This window comes from Crotalus tigris, unplaced genomic scaffold (genome assembly GCF_016545835.1).
Source record: "Crotalus tigris isolate CLP2741 ecotype Arizona unplaced genomic scaffold, ASM1654583v1 scf7180000017774.6281472, whole genome shotgun sequence".
NCBI lineage: Eukaryota > Metazoa > Chordata > Lepidosauria > Squamata > Viperidae > Crotalus > Crotalus tigris.
In genome coordinates, this window is record NW_024096625.1 from 3930271 (window position 1) to 3949331 (window position 19061).

The following is a 19061-nucleotide window of genomic DNA, read 5'->3' on the forward strand; positions in this document are numbered from 1 at the left end:
AAATTTCTAAAACTTTTAATAAAAAAATTTTAATTATTATTTTTGAATATTTAGCCTTTTTTAAAAAATGTGAACTATTGACATTGATTATTGAAATCCTTGTCACTATTTTCTATATTTTTTCCTTTAAAAAATTATATGTTTATCAATAATTTTAAAAGAAAAAAACAGCAAATGAGCAAGCAAATGGAGAAAAATATGAAAAAGAAATGGAATTACCAAACTAGTACAATTAGTGCTTGGATTATTATTGATGAGATATTCACTATAAAAACAAGGTATATTAAATTACTTTAACAATATGAATAAGGATTTGAATCTCTCTGATAAGTGTTAAACTCTTCACTATTTATTATTTAAAAATCTAAATATAATTAGAAAAAAATTATATAAACATTATAAATTCTAACTTCTAACTTCTCCTTTGTTGTACTGTAATTGATGTGCAAATTTATAAACATTTTTTCTGCAAAAAAAAGGAGCATAATCTAATCAATAAAACAATTCAGTAAGGCAAAAAAGAAAAGGAGGTCCAGAGAAATCAATTAATAATAATTTATTGAGCACATATGCAACTAAACAATTCTGGGCAGCTCACAAAAATCAAACAAGAAATCACAATGAAATCAATAAAATAAAAAAATAAAAAACACTAATCCCTTTAATATTTTAAACCAAAAAATGCACTTATGATTCAATCCTTGAAAAGTAGGGTCAGCTTTTGATATACTGGCCAGGGATGATTTGAGTAGCAATTTAAACTAGGAAAGCTGCTGTTAAGCCTTCTGCCCTTTACCTTATTTTCTAAGGCAGCCTTCCCCAATCTGTAGACTTCAAGAAAAGAATAGACCATATTTCAAAATTCTTAAATTCCACAATTGGGATGGCTAATGCATTTCTCATAAGCACCCTCCACATAGCTTATCACATATATAATTCAGAGATTATGGCTAGAAATGCCTTAAAAGAGCACATCTACTTACATGAATGAAGATTTCATAATCTATATAGGAATGCCAAAAATCTTCCTTCTGTAACTTGGGATCTCGCACCCATACTGTTACAAATTCCTGCAAGAGCATAATAAAGCAATTAATGGATAAAGAGCCTTAACAAAGCTGTCCTCTCTGCTGACTGGAAATGTTTTTGTCACTCTAAGTTATATGTATTAGTAATAATTCTGAAAGAGGAAAAACAACATTGAAACAAATGTAACACCAATCAACTACTTTGAAAAGCAATGACTCATCTCTGCTGGCCTGGGAAATTTCTTGTCAACCAGCCAAGGGGGAAATTCTAAATTAGATAACAATGTGTATTTCCAACCAGGAAATGTATTTCTTACAAATAAATGTTTTTGTAATTTTCAATTAGTCTCCTTCAGGCCATAACTGCTGCTGAACTAATGGAAACAAATGCCATTATTTCTTTACAGCTAACTTATCATAATACTCAGAAATAATAAATACGTTTGCTGATGTTGAAAAACAATGTTTGAACTACTGATTAAAAAGGTATTTGTTTAAAAGGTTCAATTCCAAGTCTAAGTCTTATACATTAATTGTTTAATATATAGCAAATTGCGGTATAACCAAGAAATGAAGAGCACAGTAAAAAGTTACTGTGAGCACAAAAAGGTCTAATGTGGGCATGAAATAAGTCCAGTAAATGCCATTATGTGCTGCGCCACAGTGCAAACCCAAATAGGAGAATATCCATGTATCATTAAGTGATATCCAAGCCAAGGTAGATTCTGTAGCCTTGCAGCTTTGGGTCTGTCACTTAAGCAGCCTTTCCTAGTGGACAGGTTGAAGAAAAGAAGCAGTCTAACCAGGATGCCAGAGGGAAGTAGACCTCTAAAGAGGGAGGGGAAGCAACAATGGAAAAAATGTCAGTTAGTTACAAAACATGTTGACAATTCAGCAATTTTCTTCCTCAAATCACATTATTTACCACTCAATTCCTGCATGCTCTGTAGTAAAGTGTTGTTTTTTTTCCCCCTATTCTTTTCAATTATGTCTGAGTCTCTCAGAAACTGCCTGGACAGGTTTCTGCAGTTTTCTTGGCAAGGTTTTTCAGAAGTAGTTTGCTATTGCCTCCTTCCTAGGTCTAAGAGAAAGGGACTAGCCAGGTTCATCTAGCTGGCTTCATGCTATCTTCATGCCTTAACCACTATACCAAACTGGTTCCCCAAGGAACCATTAGGTAAGACTAACTCTAATAGAAGGAAAGCAAAAATGAGCCGAGGTGGCACAGCAGTTAGAGTGCAGTACTGCAGGCCACTTTAGCTGACTGTGTTCAGCAGGTCAGCGGCTCAAATCTCACCGGCTCAAGGTTGACTCAGCCTTCCATCCTTCCGGGGTAGGTAAAATGAGGACCCAGATTGTTGGGGGCAATGTAAATATATATATATATATATATATATATATATATATATATATATATATATATATATATATATACTTACTGGTGTACACCGCTTAGAGAGTGCTTGCACTTAAAGCGGTATATAAGTCTCATAAATAAATAAATAAATAAAAAGTCAAAATAAATTTGGTCTTAAGATTTATATAATGTATATTAAAGATTGGACACTATTTTTAATTAGACATTTTAATAAGTTCTTGGCCTATGGCTGTAATGGAGCCTCCCCTATACTGATTGAAGTCAGATGATTGTTATGTGATCATCTCACTTAATCCCTGCTCTCCCCAATGCAGTCATTAAACAAATGTATGGATTGTTAAGCAGACAAGAGTGCCTTGGGCCCAAGAGGAAGCAATGGCTGAAGTAGATCAAGTTCTGTCTAGGGTCTCTCAAGGCATCCCCCATGCCCAAATGCATTTCGTGCTCTGCTTCTCACCTCCCACTTTGTCTTCACCACACTCAAAGCCAGCCACTCCCTTTCGCCATTTCCACCACTCCCTTTGCCTTCAAGCACCAGGAGAACGGCAATAAGTGGACCCAGCAAAGGTAAGCAGCTGGCTTGAATGCATATTTGCAAGATTTTATAATAATAATGGTAGTACTGATGTACCTGGTATTGGTTTTTGAATCTGGTTTACCATGAAGGAAGAACAGAAATCCGAGTTACAAAGATACCCAAAAAAGAGAAAGTCTCAATAAATTTCATTCATATATTAATTGCACTAAGGACAATACACAAGAAATAACATCCCTGTTCAGGTTCATAATCAAGTCTCTGTAACGTTCATGGTTCTCAAACTATGAATATTACAAATATACATTCTGTAGATAGACAGCTTAGTTTTAGTTCTTACTCTATTGTTGTAAAGGAAGGGAGGGATCCGTGTGTGTGTGTGTGTGTGTGTGTGTGTGTGTGTGTGTGTGTGTGTATCTACCAAAGTTATTTAACATTCAAAACACACTTGTTGTACAAATAGAAGCTATGTTTGCAAAGGGGGAAAATGGCTAAGAAGATTAATAGCAACAGTGTAATTGTTCACCTACAAGAAAAATATTTCTGCATTACCTACCAGAATCATGTAGAAAATTAAAATGAGAGGCTTGACTTAGTTGACTAGCATCACTCCTACTGCCAAGTAAAATTATCAGGGCCCAATGATGGGAATAGAGACATTTTGTCAAGAACATCTCTAACCTCTCTATTCACTAGTAGTCAGAAATTTCACTTGGGGAAAATTACTTTAATAAAGTTTAATATTTTAAAGAAATATACATGCCAAAAGTCTCTAGTTTTTCTTTGCTTTCAAACCTTAAGAAGCAGAAAGTGAAATTTCCTCTGGTTGCAACTTTCAAAAGCTGTATGGCTCTAAGCATTTCGTATTTAGTGAAAAGGAATTTTTACCATTTCTTCAGATTAGTAGTTACACAATCTTCTTCACATCCTAGGATGCTACCAAAAATATCTGAAAAGGGGAACTTGAGTTGCACAGTTCATTCATAGCAGTTGGTCGTATGTCTACTTTCACTGAGGCAAAAACCAGCTTAGTGTTTTTAAAATGTAATATTGCAGTTCTTACCTGTTTTTCATGCTTTGGAGTCATCTTCAAAGCCGTATGTAAATCAATCTAAAATATAAAAAGTAGTAAACTCTGGTTAAATACAACTGAAGGAATTGGGCCATTTTTTAAACATTTGCAGTTTTCTTGGCATGATTTTGGAAGTAGTTTGCCATTGACTGCATCTTGGGAACTGAGAAAGATTGACTGGCACAAGGTCACCAAGCTGGCTTTATGCCTAAAGTGGAACTTGAACTTGGAGCTTACTGTTTTGTATCCTGGTGTTCTAACTACTTATATCAAACTAATTCTCGCATCGGAAATATGCTACCATTGAGAAGAGTATTATATAATTTGCCAGTTCCGTATTTTGGAATAGTCAGAGAAGTGAAATGGAAAGATACATGTTTGAATCTCATATGTTGCCATGAAACCCTCTCTAAATGGCTTTGGCCCAATGACTTTTTCTCCTACTTCATAGGATTATTGTAAAGATGAAGTAAACTGCCCAAAGCATTTTGGGAAAAAACTAATGTAATAAACAAAAATTGAAAGCACTGTCGCTCCCATGCTTGCTTATTAGATATTTAAAACATTTCTCTGTCACATATCATGTGATGTATACCTGGGCAGTGTGCAAGAAAAAAAAATCAACAAATTAAAATAATAAAACATGTAAAACAATATAAGAAACATACAAACGATATGACATTTTCTGAAAGTAACTCAAAAATACTATTATGAAATCTTAAATGCCAAGGGGAAAAATATATTTTAGCATAAATCTAATTGTACAAAAACTGGTGTATAGTTCATAGGCAGAGGAAAATATATTAAAAAGACAGACTTTAAATGAATGTGATGCTTTTGTGGCCCTTCCTTATTCAAAAATGAGATTCCTCTCTCTTTCTTGCAGTCAAAATATATATTGCATGGTCAAATCTCTATCAGACCAAACAGGAATGGAGTTTCTCTTAACATGTCTCTTTCTTTGCATTGGGAAAAGTCAGGGAACACAGATAATAATACTCAGACAACCACATGCTTACATGGTTTTCTTGAGATATGATGTTGAATTTACATGCTCTGCCATGCATACTAATTTGTCTCCAAATCGTGGTGGGAGATAATACATCAAATGAATCAAAAATTGCATTAACCACGAGCAATAGAAAAAAAAGAGGTATGCTATGCCACCCTCTTAGTGCAATTGAAGAGCTCTGCCCTTGGATAAAAGACAACAAAAGACAAATAATGTTGGTTACCCAACTTTATTAAACACCCAAAAATATTGGCATGTTTATTATTTCATTAGCCCACATTTCTATCCAAACTTCACTTTATGTTTTAATTAAACCACATGCTGGCTGAGGAATTCTGGGAGTGAAGTCCACACATCTTAAATTTGCTCAAGTTTGAGAAACACTGGTCCAAAATGCCCTTTAAACAGTTGTTGCTCCCTTATCTATGGTGAAGAAGGTATGGAAGCTTCCAAGCCAGTTTGTAATGAACTATATTAACTCTGCAAATAGCCAAAACAGCTTCAAAATGGTATAGTGAGCATAACAGATCTGCTGTCTTCACTAGCTGAGCATGTACTCCCAAGCTATAGCATCTTTTTTTATATGTCCTAACCAAGTACCATGTAAGTACTAATCAGATCTGAGTGATTTAAGCTTTCTGAAGATTGCCCAATAAATAACTATTTTTCAATGGCAAGCTGTTTTTCAATGGCAAGTTACTTTCTATCTAGGTAGCATTGTATATTTAGACTGATTCCTGGCCTAACAGAATGTTTCTTCCAAACTTGACTTTTTTGTAGCCCTCCTGAAAATGCCAGTGTTGAGACATAGGATCTTGTACATGGAAAGTACATTCTGATCACTTCTTCTACACTCAGTGAAAGCAAGAGCTTTTTGCAGAAGTGTTCAATCACATTCTTTGCAAATGAAGCTTAATTATGTTTGCTTAGTCCTTAGTGCTGAAATGATTAAAAACACATCCCAGCCAGATTTTAGCTGAGTGCAGAAGTAAACAAAATGTTCAGGAACTGAATTAAGAACATAAGCAAGCAGAGTTTTAAAATAAAACACAGGTACTAGAACAAGCAATGCTTTATGACCATAAAGCAAAAATTACTAATGCCACTGTACATCAAGTTTCCAGCAGGCTGGTACAATAATGATTATGAGACACGAGCATGTTATTCATCATATCTTATGACACACTAAGTATTTATCATGAGTACTGCACAAAGTAATTTGGAAAATTGTTGTTAGTCTCCCTCCAAGATCTTCTGATATCTCATTTCATGATAGCTCTCCAACAAGTTTCATTGGGGGGGGGGAGAGAAAAAATGTACATGATGGCCAAAGTAAGTTCTAGAATTATCTCAAATAGGTTGTGGAAAGCATATTTTACTTCTTGTATGGTTCTACAAAACAGCGGCCCCCATTTTTTTGTGGCACCGGGGACTGGTTTCCTGGAAGACAATTTTTTCACAGACTGGGTAGAGGACAATTTTAGTTTCGCTCGCTTGCCTGCCGCTCACCTCCAGCTGTGTGGCCCGGTTCCTAACAGGCCATGGACCTATAAAGGAACCTCCACTTATACATACCCATGAGATGTAAAATTGAACTTGCAAAACAGCAGTTCAAGCTAGTCTTAATTTTGGTTCACATAATATGGCAAAACCAGGGTCAGAACAGAAAAAGACAAGCAATTCTTAAAACATTTCTGGACATTGTTTTGGAAGTATAAAGATATTTATGATTGAAAGATATTTAATCTCTCACCAGGTTCTATCCTTTCCACCCCAGAGATACCAAAAGAGTGATGTTAACATAATTCAACATCATATATTCATGTGACAACAGCAAACAGCATTTTCGCATTCTTTTGGTAGTTAGCAGAGAAACAGTCATTATTTGTGTTGTGCTTATTGAAGATAACTGACTAAGGAAGTAGAACCTCAAGACAAAATAAGCTTCAAAGGAGAACAAAACATTTTTAAGTAGGTAAATTATATTGAATTACTGTATTTCTATATCCACTCATCATTAAGTTTTTTCATAATTCCTAAAACAGAAAATAAATATCAAAACAATCTTTTGTAAGCCAACAGAAACGAAAACAAGAAGACATGTGCTAGCCATGCAGTTAGCTATTTTTCAGGTGAGTGTGTACCTCATTGTATAATATATAACATAGTACAGTAAAGTGAGAAATATCTTAGCTATGTTACTTTGCAATCCCTGTTGTTTTTTTAAAAATTATTTCTGATGGTTGGACAGTGCTAAAGGTAAAGAGGTATCTGTAATTAAAAGGTATTTGGGGACTGAGAAAATATCTATAGACCCCTTACATCCGAGATATAAACTGTTCAACTCTTCCCCTCAAAGTGCCACTATAGGGCATTGCATACCAAAATTAGACAAAGGGACAATTTCTCTCTCCCCCCCCCCGTGCTATCACACCACTGAACACCTAATTCTCACAGTACTATCTAATTCTATGTACATTTATCCTTATTATAATGCCATAGCATTATTATATTCTTCTTATCTTATTTACTATTCCTTCTTATCTGCATCATTATGATGCTTTGCATGCACATGGACAGCTTCTGCACTGGAGACAAACTCCCTCTGTGTCTATTCACACTTGGCCAAATAAAGCTATTTTATTCTGTTCTGTTCTGTTCCATTCCAACAAAACACTATACAATGGATCAACATACTAAGACCCCTAGGCTGTGGATTTACACTTCCTAAGAGGGAGAGGGGCTCCAATGACTTAATCTACATCGAACAGTCTACAGGGATCTTCTCCAAGTATTTTTTTTTTTTTGTTCTTGATTTCTATGCACATAGAGCTCCAGTTCCCTCCTGGATTGGACCAGGTGTGACCTGCAAGCTGAAATATAAGTGTATCGATTTCAAAGAAAAGTTATCAATAAATCTATTGCTGAGAATTGAGACTATTGTAGATGCATTATGGCCCTTAGCCTTTTCTAATTTGTAGCATATTTGAAAAATTGAGAATATGTAGGTGCTCTCTGATATTTACTCCCTGGCCAAATGTATCAAGTTATCAAGCTTATAGAGGTGTCAAGTCATATATTACGCATTTATTGGAGAGTAAACCAATAAAGGCACTCCCTAGTCCAGGGCTTTTCAACCTTTTCACCTATTGTACCACTTTTAGGATAAGGCAATATCCGAGTACCACCAGTTGCCTAGCAGGGTGTCAAAAACATGATGATCAAAAAAAAAAAAAAGGAAAAAAATGATAAACTACAGATAGTCCTCGACTTACAACAATTCGCTTAGTGACTGTTTGAAGTTACAACGGCACTGAAAAAAGTGACTTATGACCATTTTTCACATTTATGACTGTTGCAGCATCCCCAGGGTCATGTGCTTGGCAACTGATTCATACTTATGATGGTCACAGTGTCCCAGGATCATGTGATCACCTTTTTAATAAGCGAAGTCAATGGCCAGGAGGGCGTGGCCAGCTCATCACTCAGGTTGCGGGGTACCTGTGGGGGGTGCAGGCAGGGATGTGGGGGGAAATCCGTGCGTCTCTGGTGTAGGGGGGGTAGGACAGGCGTGGGCGCCTTCCTTCCCTCCCTCTCTCCCTCCCATTGTCCCTTCTTTCCTTCCTTCATTCCTTCCTTCCCTCTTTGTCCCTTCCTCCTTCCTTCCCTCCCTTCCATTGTCCTTCCCTCTCATTGTCCTTCCCTTTCTTCCTTCCTTTCCTCTTTGTCTATTCCTTCCCTCTCCCCCTCCGTGCCCAGGAAGGGACAAGGGGAGGGGGACAGGTTACCAGCGTGGCTGGTGGCTGTGCTGCCAGTGGCCATGGCTTGAAAGACCACTGTAAATTGCGGGACAAGAGCCGCACAATGTTAAGAGCAGAGTGGCGGGAAGATATTTGTAATGAGGGAGAAAAATAGGCATTCCCTGAAGGAGACCAGCAAATGGCCCTCGCCCTCTTCACACATCCGTGGACTCCAGGGGAGGGGACGCTGTGACCGGCACACAGGCAGATTTGGCATGTCGCCGGTTCGCCACACCCAGCTGCTCCGTGCAGTGAGGAGAATGCGGTGCTGCCTGCTGAAACCAGGGTGGCATCTGGGTGACGTAGAGCAGGTAACGTGGACTCTCATGCCACTTGCAGTGTCCCCTCCCCTGGAGTCCACGGGTGCCTGTCCCCCTCCCTTTGTCCCTTCCTGGACAGGGTGGGGGAGGGAAGGAAGGAAGGAAGAATGAGAGGGAGGGAGGGAAGGAAGGACTCTCATGCCACGACCTGTCCCCAGCTGCATTTCTTACCTGTTTGTCTCTGCCACCTGTGTGCATACCCGGCCTGTTTTTTGTCCTCTCCTCTCTTACCTCTCCTCCTCCTCCTCCTTCTTTTACCTTCGGTGCAGCTCCATCTGACTCTTCCTCCAAAGGCTGCCACCCAAACTGCCTCCTTTTATAGCCTCTCCTGTCTCTGCCCCACTCCTCCTCCTTTCTCTTCCAGGTGTGCCAGAAGTGCTGATCCTGGGGCCTTTGCCTTGCCCCAGCAGCCTTGCAGATCCCAAGGACTCTCTCAACCTGCCACTCTCAACCCTAGAGCAAGGGTCTGCAACCTTGACAACTTTAAGACTTTAAAGTTTAAGCTGTTCTGGCTGAGGAATTCAGGGAGCTGAAGTCCACAAGTCTTAAAGTTGTCAAGGTTGCAGACCCCTGTCCTAGAGGAACTACGGGGTGTCTTCATTAGTTTATTTTCCAGTAATACATAATATGTGACTTGCCATGTCTATAAGTTTACCATGTGACTTGATGGGTGTGTGTGTGTGTGTGTGTGTGTGTGTGTGTGTCTGCATGCGTGTTGAGGGGAACAGGTGGGGGATGCTTCCAAGGAAAATGCTGTGGTGTAGCCATTCACTACTTTGATCTTCTGATCCCCATGTAGAGGTCAAAGACATGATTCTAACAAAAAGTTGAAGCAAGAAATCAGTATTGCGAAATGAAAATACTATAAGACAGACAAGCTTTACAATAAAAGCAAATATTGCCTCAAACTCACGTCACACCGCAAAACAGGCAGCAAACAAATTTAATACAGTAATAATAGACTGGTTAGCTGCTACAAAAAGACTGACTACAAACAATGGCATGACAAAGTAGCAACAATGGTGCATTGAAAGATCTGCATTTGCCTGAAAGCAAGAACTGATGGGGCCATAAAATGGAGAAAGTAACAGAAAATAAAGAACCCGAAGTGCTTTGAGGCTTTAGAATTCAAACAGACAGGCACCTGTCACATAACATCTCAGACTTAACAAATGTCAATGAGAAAAACCAAAAAAGTCTGAATAGTGGACGTAGCAGTACCTGGAGACAGCAGAATAGGAGAGAAAGAACTGGAGAAGATAACAGAATAGAAATAGAAAGACAAAGGAAGCAAAGTAGTACAACAGTACTAAATAAACTTACAACCATTGATTTAGTGACCATTTGAAGTTACAACGACACTGAAAAAAGTGGCTTATGAACATTTTTCACACTTACAATCGTTGCGGCATCCCCTCGGCCACCACCTGATCAAAATTCAGAAGTTTCAGATATTTATAATGGTTGCATTGTCCTGGGGCCATGGGATCACATCATTTGTGACTTGACAAGCAAAATCAATGGGGAATCCAGATTCACCTAACAACCATGTTACTAACTACTGCAAGGATTCATATAAACAACTGTGGGAAGAAAGTAAAATGGGACAAAACTCACTTAACAACTGTCTCACTTAGCAACAGAAATTTTGGGCTCAATTGTGCTTGTAAGTCGAGGACTAACTGTACCAATAGTAAGAGGCACATGGGTGGAATTGCAAAAGTCAGCTTTCAGAACAGCTTACATCCTGCAATGATACCCTTAACACGTCCATATCTGCCTATTCCAGGTTCTTGGTAGGGATTCGTAGATGGACTAAAATGCCAAATCCAGTGGGAACATTTATCCTTTTGTGTAACAAACCAAAATAATAAAATATTGTTGTTCAGATGCTATCCCATTTTTAATTAGATTGCCAGAGGTGAAATCTGAGAATGATTAAAGGAAAGAAGACATCTGTCAATTATGTTCTATAGACTTTGTCCTTGAGGAATTCAATTCAGCAGATGGATGCCTCGTTTTGAGTAGAACTCTTCACTTATACTCTTTACCGATTCAAAAAGCTTTTTTCTATTTGACTTTGCATTTTCTTATCTCATCTCAAGCAGACATCTGGGATTACACCATGTGCTAAGCCACAAACACTATTTACAAACCAAAGTGGTTGAGTCTGCAAAACATAAAAAGCCAAAACCAAAAAGATCACATGTCAACTTCATGCAATGTGATATTTCTTTTTATTGTACTTGAATTTAGAAACCTGTTCTGAACGTAACCAGAATTTTCAGCTTTTCCTACTTAAGCAACCACACAGGTCATTAAGCAGAGCATAGGGTATCTCAGGAATTAGGGAGGCCCTGGGATGCATACCATTTGCCCAGACTTACCTGTCACAGATCTTGCCACCTCCTGAGGCACTCTGGGCTCCTCTTCTTACCCCTCAGGGTCTTTGCAGTCCTTGCCCCCCCCCCACACACACACATACACACCAGGTCACTGAAGGCCTTAGGTCTGTTCCTATCCTGTTAGGCCAGTGGTTCTCAACCTGTGGGTCGGGACCCCATTTGGGGTCGAATGACCATTTCATGGGGGTCGCCAAACAACACAGTCCGCCATTTTTTCCCCCCTTTTCCTTAGTTGTGCTACTCCCTTTTATTCTATTGGCTTTTGAAAGCCAATAGAATAGACTCTCTTGAATAGAGTCTAATTCTATTGGCTTTTGAAAGCCAATAGGAATTGTCCAGGCTGTCTCTGCCCTGCTGAGCCCGCCAAAAGTCCCATTCTGCAAACGGTGCTGCACCAGTTGAGTAGTCCTCGACTTGCGACCGGTTGAATAGTCCTCGACTTACGACCGGTTGGGGGTCGCAGCATTAAAAAGGTTGAGAACCACTGTGTTAGGCCCTACACTCTTGTCCCTACCCCAATTTTGCACTTACCTTTGGAAGATACTCAGAAGGTAAGGCTGCTCCACCCCTCAACATCTCTGCAGGTAGTCAGGAACAGTTCCATCCCTAGGGCACATGGTTTCATGGTGAGAACAGCAATTGTCAGAGAGCTACAATTGAGCAGCTGCTTCCAAAATGGTGCCTGATAGTGGGATGGAATCATATGGCCTACAAATGGCTTTCCTATGCCATCTTGACTCATCTCCATCCTGCACTCTGAAACAGCATCCTTCGAGAGATATGAATGACTCAATTCTCGAAATGTTCCAGGAAGCTCTTAAGAAAGACCTAGGTCTATTCTCAGATCTGTTATTACCATTTCATTTATATAATTTTATCCAGACAATCATGGCCCTTTTGAATTAAGTAGTCTTTTAAATACTGTATGACACTCGGATTCATGAGGGGGGGGGGATTAGACAGCATTGAAATCCAATAAATAAAATAACAAACCTACTACTGTAAAAATGTAAAGGATTAAGGCTGCACATGCTATGAATAAAACTATACTGCTACTACAAAACTGTGAAAAAACAATCTAAAATGCAATAATATGACATTATACATTTAGCCATATCTCTATGTAGTTTCAGCACTTAAATTCCAAATAATTCAGGGGAATTAATCTGTCAGATATTTGTAATGGCCTCATTATCTCCTGCCAAAGCTTCTGAAAGGGGCCATAAATTGGCTCATTACATACATTCATGCAGGGCTAACGCCACTATAAAGCTATTTGCCCACCTGAAAAAGATAATCCAGTCTCTAACTAGACTGAAATTTTATACCTATGTAAATAATTGATAGGAGAAAGGGAGCTAAAATAGACCTGGTGTTCTCATTTTTTTATGAGGGCCTCTTTGACATAGTTTTTAGAGGCCAAAATAATGCATGATTTGGAAAGAATTGAGAAGAATTAGGATAGAAGCTTATGAGTTTCACCAAAGCCTTGCCTTGCCCTTTCTCAGATTCAAATACTACCAGAATTTACTATTTACAAAACAATTTACATTGTCTAAAATCTCACTGATTTCAAAGAGATTTAAGTGGCAGAACTAAAGGTCTGTACTATGGAACCAAGGTCAACTTGAGTCACCTTATTTCCACTGTCAAACTGCTCCAACTCTATATGAGTTGTGTATGAGCCAATCTTTCCCAAGCGTCACATCTGTTGCAAAAAAAACCCTCTAGTCCAACACAGGTGGATAAATCAGGGAATACAGTGAACCTTCAGGGAGTGAGGAAATACAGAGACCAATTACATCATATATTTGGATAACCAAATGGAGCATACTTCTATCCAATGGTTAAGATCTGTGCCAATTTTCAAGGTGAAAAATGATAAACATCCATGAAAATCTGTGATGTCACATGTTAAACAGAAATCTTGAGAACAAAACAAATAGTAATGTAAACATAAAAAGGACATTTTATTCTTTTTAAACCTAAGTTCAGAAAATAACAAACTAATCAAAACAAAGTATATATAGATGAGCTTGACAATTTCATTTGAATGTTGATTCACTTAGTTAACCATTCAAAAAAATTCACTAAAACAACAATGGAACTGATTTATTTCAATGACTGAAATGGGAGAGAATTGCAATTGTGGTTTTTTAGAGCTAGGAGAGCTAATGTTAAATAGCGATTATAATGTCAAAATAGCACAGAGGACTTCTGGATTCAAGTCCCCAATAAGTCATGGAGTTTTCAGTCTGCCTTCCAGGAGAAACAAAGATATTTGCCTACTCTAGGGAATTCAGAAACTTGAAAACTGTTTTTGACATTTTGGTTGTCTGCTAAAATATTGCATTAATAATATAGTTTTGATTTTTGATAAGGAATACATGACAAAAGATGAAAATTTTGTACAATGCATAATGAAATATGAATCAAGTATTAACACTCAACATAAGAGGTCTTTGGATAGAAAACAGGAACAAGAATTGGAAATATACATAAAGTTATTGTGCAAATTAGATTATTGTGGGTTAGATTGAATGTAGATAGTGTATATATTGTATAGAATGCAGATCCATAGTATATAAAAATGACATAGTCTGCTGAATATGTACTGTATAAAGGAAAATGTTAATAAAAATAAAAATTTGAAATTTGAAAAAAGAGGTCTTTTTGTCTTATAAATATGGGTGGAATAAGTCCATAAAATATTTAACAATTACAAACTCAGAATGCCCCTAAATAGATACCAACTTTGAATTCTCTCCTATAATACAGATATGCTTGGTTTACAGATTATCCCAATCCTTAAACCTGAATTATTAGAACATGATACCTGTATAAACATGACATATTATGTCCACAACACATGCTAAGCCAATATTCATCATGCATTTTGACTGCCAGTTGATGTTCATGGATGCATTCCGTCCATCTTGTCCTACATGTAGGACAAACAGGCAGAATGCATCCATGAACACCAACTGGCAGTCAAAACACATGATGAAAATTCTTTAATTTCACAACATATAGATAGATTTAACCAAAGTTTCAATTGGGAAAATGTGACAATCATAGACCAGGCCAAATCCAAAAATGCCAGGGAATTTCTAGAAGCCTGGCACTCTGACAAAACAGCCATCAATAGATACATAGGCATTAGATATAGATTATGCCAAAGAGACAATCCACCAGCCCAAAAGAGAAAAAGACTCCAGCACTTCACCAGTAATCAGCACTCAGATCAGCATAGATTAACTCCAAGGTCACCTTCATACCAACAATCAAGTAAGCAATACCCCAATCAAGAAACTTCCACAGAGCCATTAGTAAACAACCCAAACAAAGACTTCCTAAGACCACCCCTACCCACCTAGACAGGCAAGACACCAGAATATAAACTGGTAGCAAACAGCACTCCTTACTAGCACTGATGATGTTACCTAGTTAGGGTAATGAAACGTCTGCAAGAAAACAAGCAAGCTCAAAGAGCACCAAGGACCCCCTCATTTCAACCCTGAGCTACAAATATTTTCCTTCATTGATATCTAATACTCCTTCCTTCTATTTTCCACACAAAACACGTGAGATGGGTTGGGTTTATAGAGAGTGACTGGCCAAAAGTCACCCAGCTGGCTTTTGTGATTAAAGTGGTACTAGAACTTAGTCTCCTGGTTTCTAGCTTGTTCCTTAACCATTAGACCAAACTGGTCTAAGTGCCACCAAATGTATTCTATTCTCAAGTAATTGAATCTCCTGTCATATAAGACTAACAAGCTATATTCTACTTATCACCTATATTAATATTCCTTTGTAAACTGCTGCCTCAGTATAGAATGTTCAGTTACACAAGATGCTAAAGTTGCTTTGTTTAACCTTTGGAAAATCCCTTGTATCTAGAAACCGAACTTTAGTTTATTGCTAAGAGCATCAAATGGTATTTGGCCAGTCTGTGGAATTTTTCTTAAACTGTCATAGCATTAAGAGGAATCTGGGTGCATTCAGCTGAATATCTGTATTAAACCTATTTTAAAACAGGTTGCCTTGATGGTCACATCAGATGTTGCACAGCCATGTCAAGGGCCCTATTCCAAAAGTAAAGTTAAGTTCATAGAATAAGGGTTTAGCTGGTATTTTAATGGATCAAGTGGGCATCCTAAATCTCAGCAATTTTTAAGGCACCTACATTGCTCTTAAGCTTCTCCCAATCCCTAAATGCCAGGCTGAAATCCATGGCTGAAATCCACCTACTTAGGGGGATCTGGGGCATCAAACTGGGTGCTAATAGACCCCACTGTTTGCTCTGCTGCCTTATCTTCTTTTCTTCTTTATCTAATTTCTTAATACCCAATTCCATTGTTGCAAATGAATGTATTCCTGACTTTGGGGAATGGAAAAAAAAAGGAATTATTAACAGGGTTATCTCTGAAAAGATTATTGGATCTTGAGAAAAAGCAAAATGGGAGAAAGAAACTTAAAATAACCTCACCTTCATTTTGTTGAGTATAAGATGGAGTACAGATAAACTCTGAAAGAGGAGGTTCAAGATTCTGTTACTCTACTCTACAACAATAAAAAGAATTCTAGGAATATCTCACCTACTACAAAGGGCTGACATCTAAGATAAGATTGTGGTTGAATGGCATTAGCAACAATTCTTTAACTATTTTAAGTTATTAAATATAATCTCTCATATTTAATACATGGAGCAGCAGAGGTGTAAGAAAGTATATTAATTTATATATATACAGTTCTTCGACCAGCTTGCCTGAAATAATTCTGAGCATGTTTGGTGTAGCAGTTAAGGCATTGGGAAGCATAAATACTACTCCTGCCTGAGGCACAGTGCCAATGAGGTAATCTTGGGCCACTCATACTTTCTCAAACTAGGAAGCAAGCAATGGCAAATCCCTTCCAAATTTTAGTGAGGAAAACAGCAGGGATTAATGCAGGCACTCCTCAGGAATTGACAATGACACAAAAGCACAAACAAATTGTAGTGAGCTCTTCTCACAATCACTGAATGCATTGATATAAAATACACAATACTGGGGAGTAGCAAGACAACTGTACCCATCCATTTCATCCATTAATTTATTCTGAAAAAAGAAAATACAAAAATCCTTCACAATCATGGAACATTAGAAGCAATATTAATGTTATTTTTAAATATATTTAAAATAGATGATTTTTAAAAATGTACAAGTTATCCAAATCTCTTGTATAATGAAGAGTTCTGGAAAATTCAGTAAGGATTTGGGGTTCTCTTAATAATGTTCATGTTTGTTTGAAATCTTATATTTAAAAGAAATCCTTCTAAAATCAAATGCACATGTTTAGGCTCACAACAGAAATTCAGATATACACATGCAAATCAGAGATAAAGACAAGCAGTCTAGCTCTGTTCTGCAGCCCGTGTTCCAAGTTTGAATATATACATAGACTTTTCTTTCCAGAAAGCAGCTCACCCCATTGTCTTCAGAATTTTTCTTATGATTTGATTTCTGTTCCTTGCTTAGCTCAAATTTTGTGAAAAGCTATTTTATCTCCAAATAGCACAAACTTATTCCCATTCATTCAAAAAGAAAGATTAAATTAAACTGGTTCTGCAAAGCTAAAATCTCTCTTAACAATTGTATAGGTTTTAAATCTGTATATTTGATTCTATCAGATTACTCTTTTCTTCTTTTTACAAAAACACATTTTAAAAGATATTCCTTTCAATAGGCTTTTTAGTTTTGATCACACCACAGAATTAATCTGCCTATATTTTACAAAAAAAATCTATATGAGCAGTGGGAGAAGTGGTCTATCATGGAGCATTGAGGGAAAACTTACTCAGTAAAAATTAAATGCATCACGCTCCTAGGATAGCATTTTTGTATAGTTTTCAGTATGTTTTTCATTAATGCGAATTTGGGGGGGTGGGGGGGCAAGGTCTAATAAATTTGCTTCCTTATTTCTTGTAATAATCAATACTGTAATACTGTAATAATCAATACTGTCAATAATATAGGAGTCAATACTGTAATAATATAGGAGGAATGAATCATAGTGACGTCCTTCCAAACAGATGCCATCAAGAGGAGCAGAGGAAATCATACTGTTCCCTGTTATTATAATCATTATTTTCTTTGACTAACCTTTTCAGCCTGTGCATAAGCATCAGCCACCAGGAAATAAAACTATAGTACAAAATTTAATTTTAGACCAATTCGGATTCCAGTGCTTATTTGATAAGCATTCTATGCGCCGCACTTTCGGAGCGAATCTTTCAGGGAGGCAAAGGTAACGATGGAATGGAAATTCCTCTTCTAAACTATTTTGGTAATGCCAAATCACCGTCAAAGCGCAATCAGAGTGAGGCGGCGGAATTAAATCAAATTTAAAAACAACGAAGAAATGACTTCATGCGGGGAAGGAAAAGTGAAGAGTCTACCCATTCAGAGACTGGCGATCAAGGGTAGCAGTTTCCTCTCTCTAAACCGGTTGCCTTCCTGGAAGGGTTTGGGATTTCACAATATCCACCCAGCGCTGTCTGCGGATAATGGGGCTTGAAGTCTATCCTATTTGGAAGAGAGCTGCAGTACACGAATCTTATTGTCGGGCCATCCTACAGCAAGGGCAACCTCGCTGTAGGAAAGGCGATTCCACCATGTTTCTGTTGTAGCCTCCCAGGTACCTTCTGTTGTATCTTGGCTCTTCCTCTCTTTCCAACCTCAAATTACTTACCGGACTACCGCGGCTCCGCAGGAACGAGGAGATGGGCAAAAAGCAGCAACCAGTACGATTCTCGAGCTCCTCGCGCGCCACCACAAAGCCGACAAATGCAGCAACAGCTGACTGAATCCAGGCGTGGATAAGGACTTTGCATCCACGTGACCTCTTGCAAGAGGCGGAGTTGCCGGGATTTCGTCATCGCCGGAGGTTGCGTTAAGCAAGGTGAGTCGAGGGAAAAGGCCTGGAAAAGTGGACAAGGCTGACTGGAGGAGCCCGAGCTGGCGAAAGTGGTTGGGGCTAAAGCATGAGGGGCCGCCCTGGCGCATCCTCACTTCCAACGGTTTCTGGCCCCTCGAGTTCAATATTTATCGCTTTATGTATTGATTTTTAAACATTGGCTGAGGCACCATCCTCCCTCTGCCCGCCCTTTTCTCACAACTCTGCTTCTTTCATTTCTTTTGCCCCCTTGGGAACCGGAGGAATAGAAAAGAGCTAGAAACGCCCAGGACCCTTTTAAGCCAATCTGCGCCGTGGAAGAAAGCTATTTAGGAAGCATACTCTCCTGATGATTTATTCCGAAACTATCCACTTTACTGTGTTAAGAACATCAGAGAATTTAGGGCAGCGGTTCTCAACCTGTGGGTCTCGATCCCATTTGGGGTCCAACGACCATTTCACGGGGGTTGCCAAACAACACAATCCACCATTTTTTTTTGTCAGCCGGCACAGGGGCGGCGCTGTGCATCTGCGCCGCGAGGGGGCAGTGCTGCGCAGGGGGCGGTGCCATGCAG

At 38.3% G+C, this 19061-nt stretch overlaps 1 protein-coding gene across 6 annotated transcripts in view; it reads right to left on the reverse strand.

Annotated features, from left to right (window-relative positions):
- Positions 1 to 18420, reverse strand: part of SNX10 (sorting nexin 10) — a 40705-nt gene extending 22285 nt beyond the window's left edge. The window contains exons 1-5 of one of the 6 annotated variants that reach the window (XM_039342044.1): positions 18283 to 18309; positions 12082 to 12156; positions 4005 to 4052; positions 3038 to 3056; positions 984 to 1070 (exon numbers count right to left, since the gene is read on the reverse strand). In XM_039342044.1, the coding sequence (XP_039197978.1) occupies positions 984 to 1070; positions 3038 to 3056; positions 4005 to 4015 (117 nt within the window). In that variant the 5' untranslated portion in view covers positions 4016 to 4052; positions 12082 to 12156; positions 18283 to 18309. Of the gene's footprint in view, positions 1 to 983; positions 1857 to 3037; positions 3057 to 4004; positions 4053 to 12081; positions 12157 to 18282 lie in introns of those variants that run through there. The other 5 variants (XM_039342043.1, XM_039342049.1, XM_039342045.1 and 2 more) reach the window with 5 other exon arrangements.
- Between the last annotated feature and the right edge of the window lie 641 nt (positions 18421 to 19061).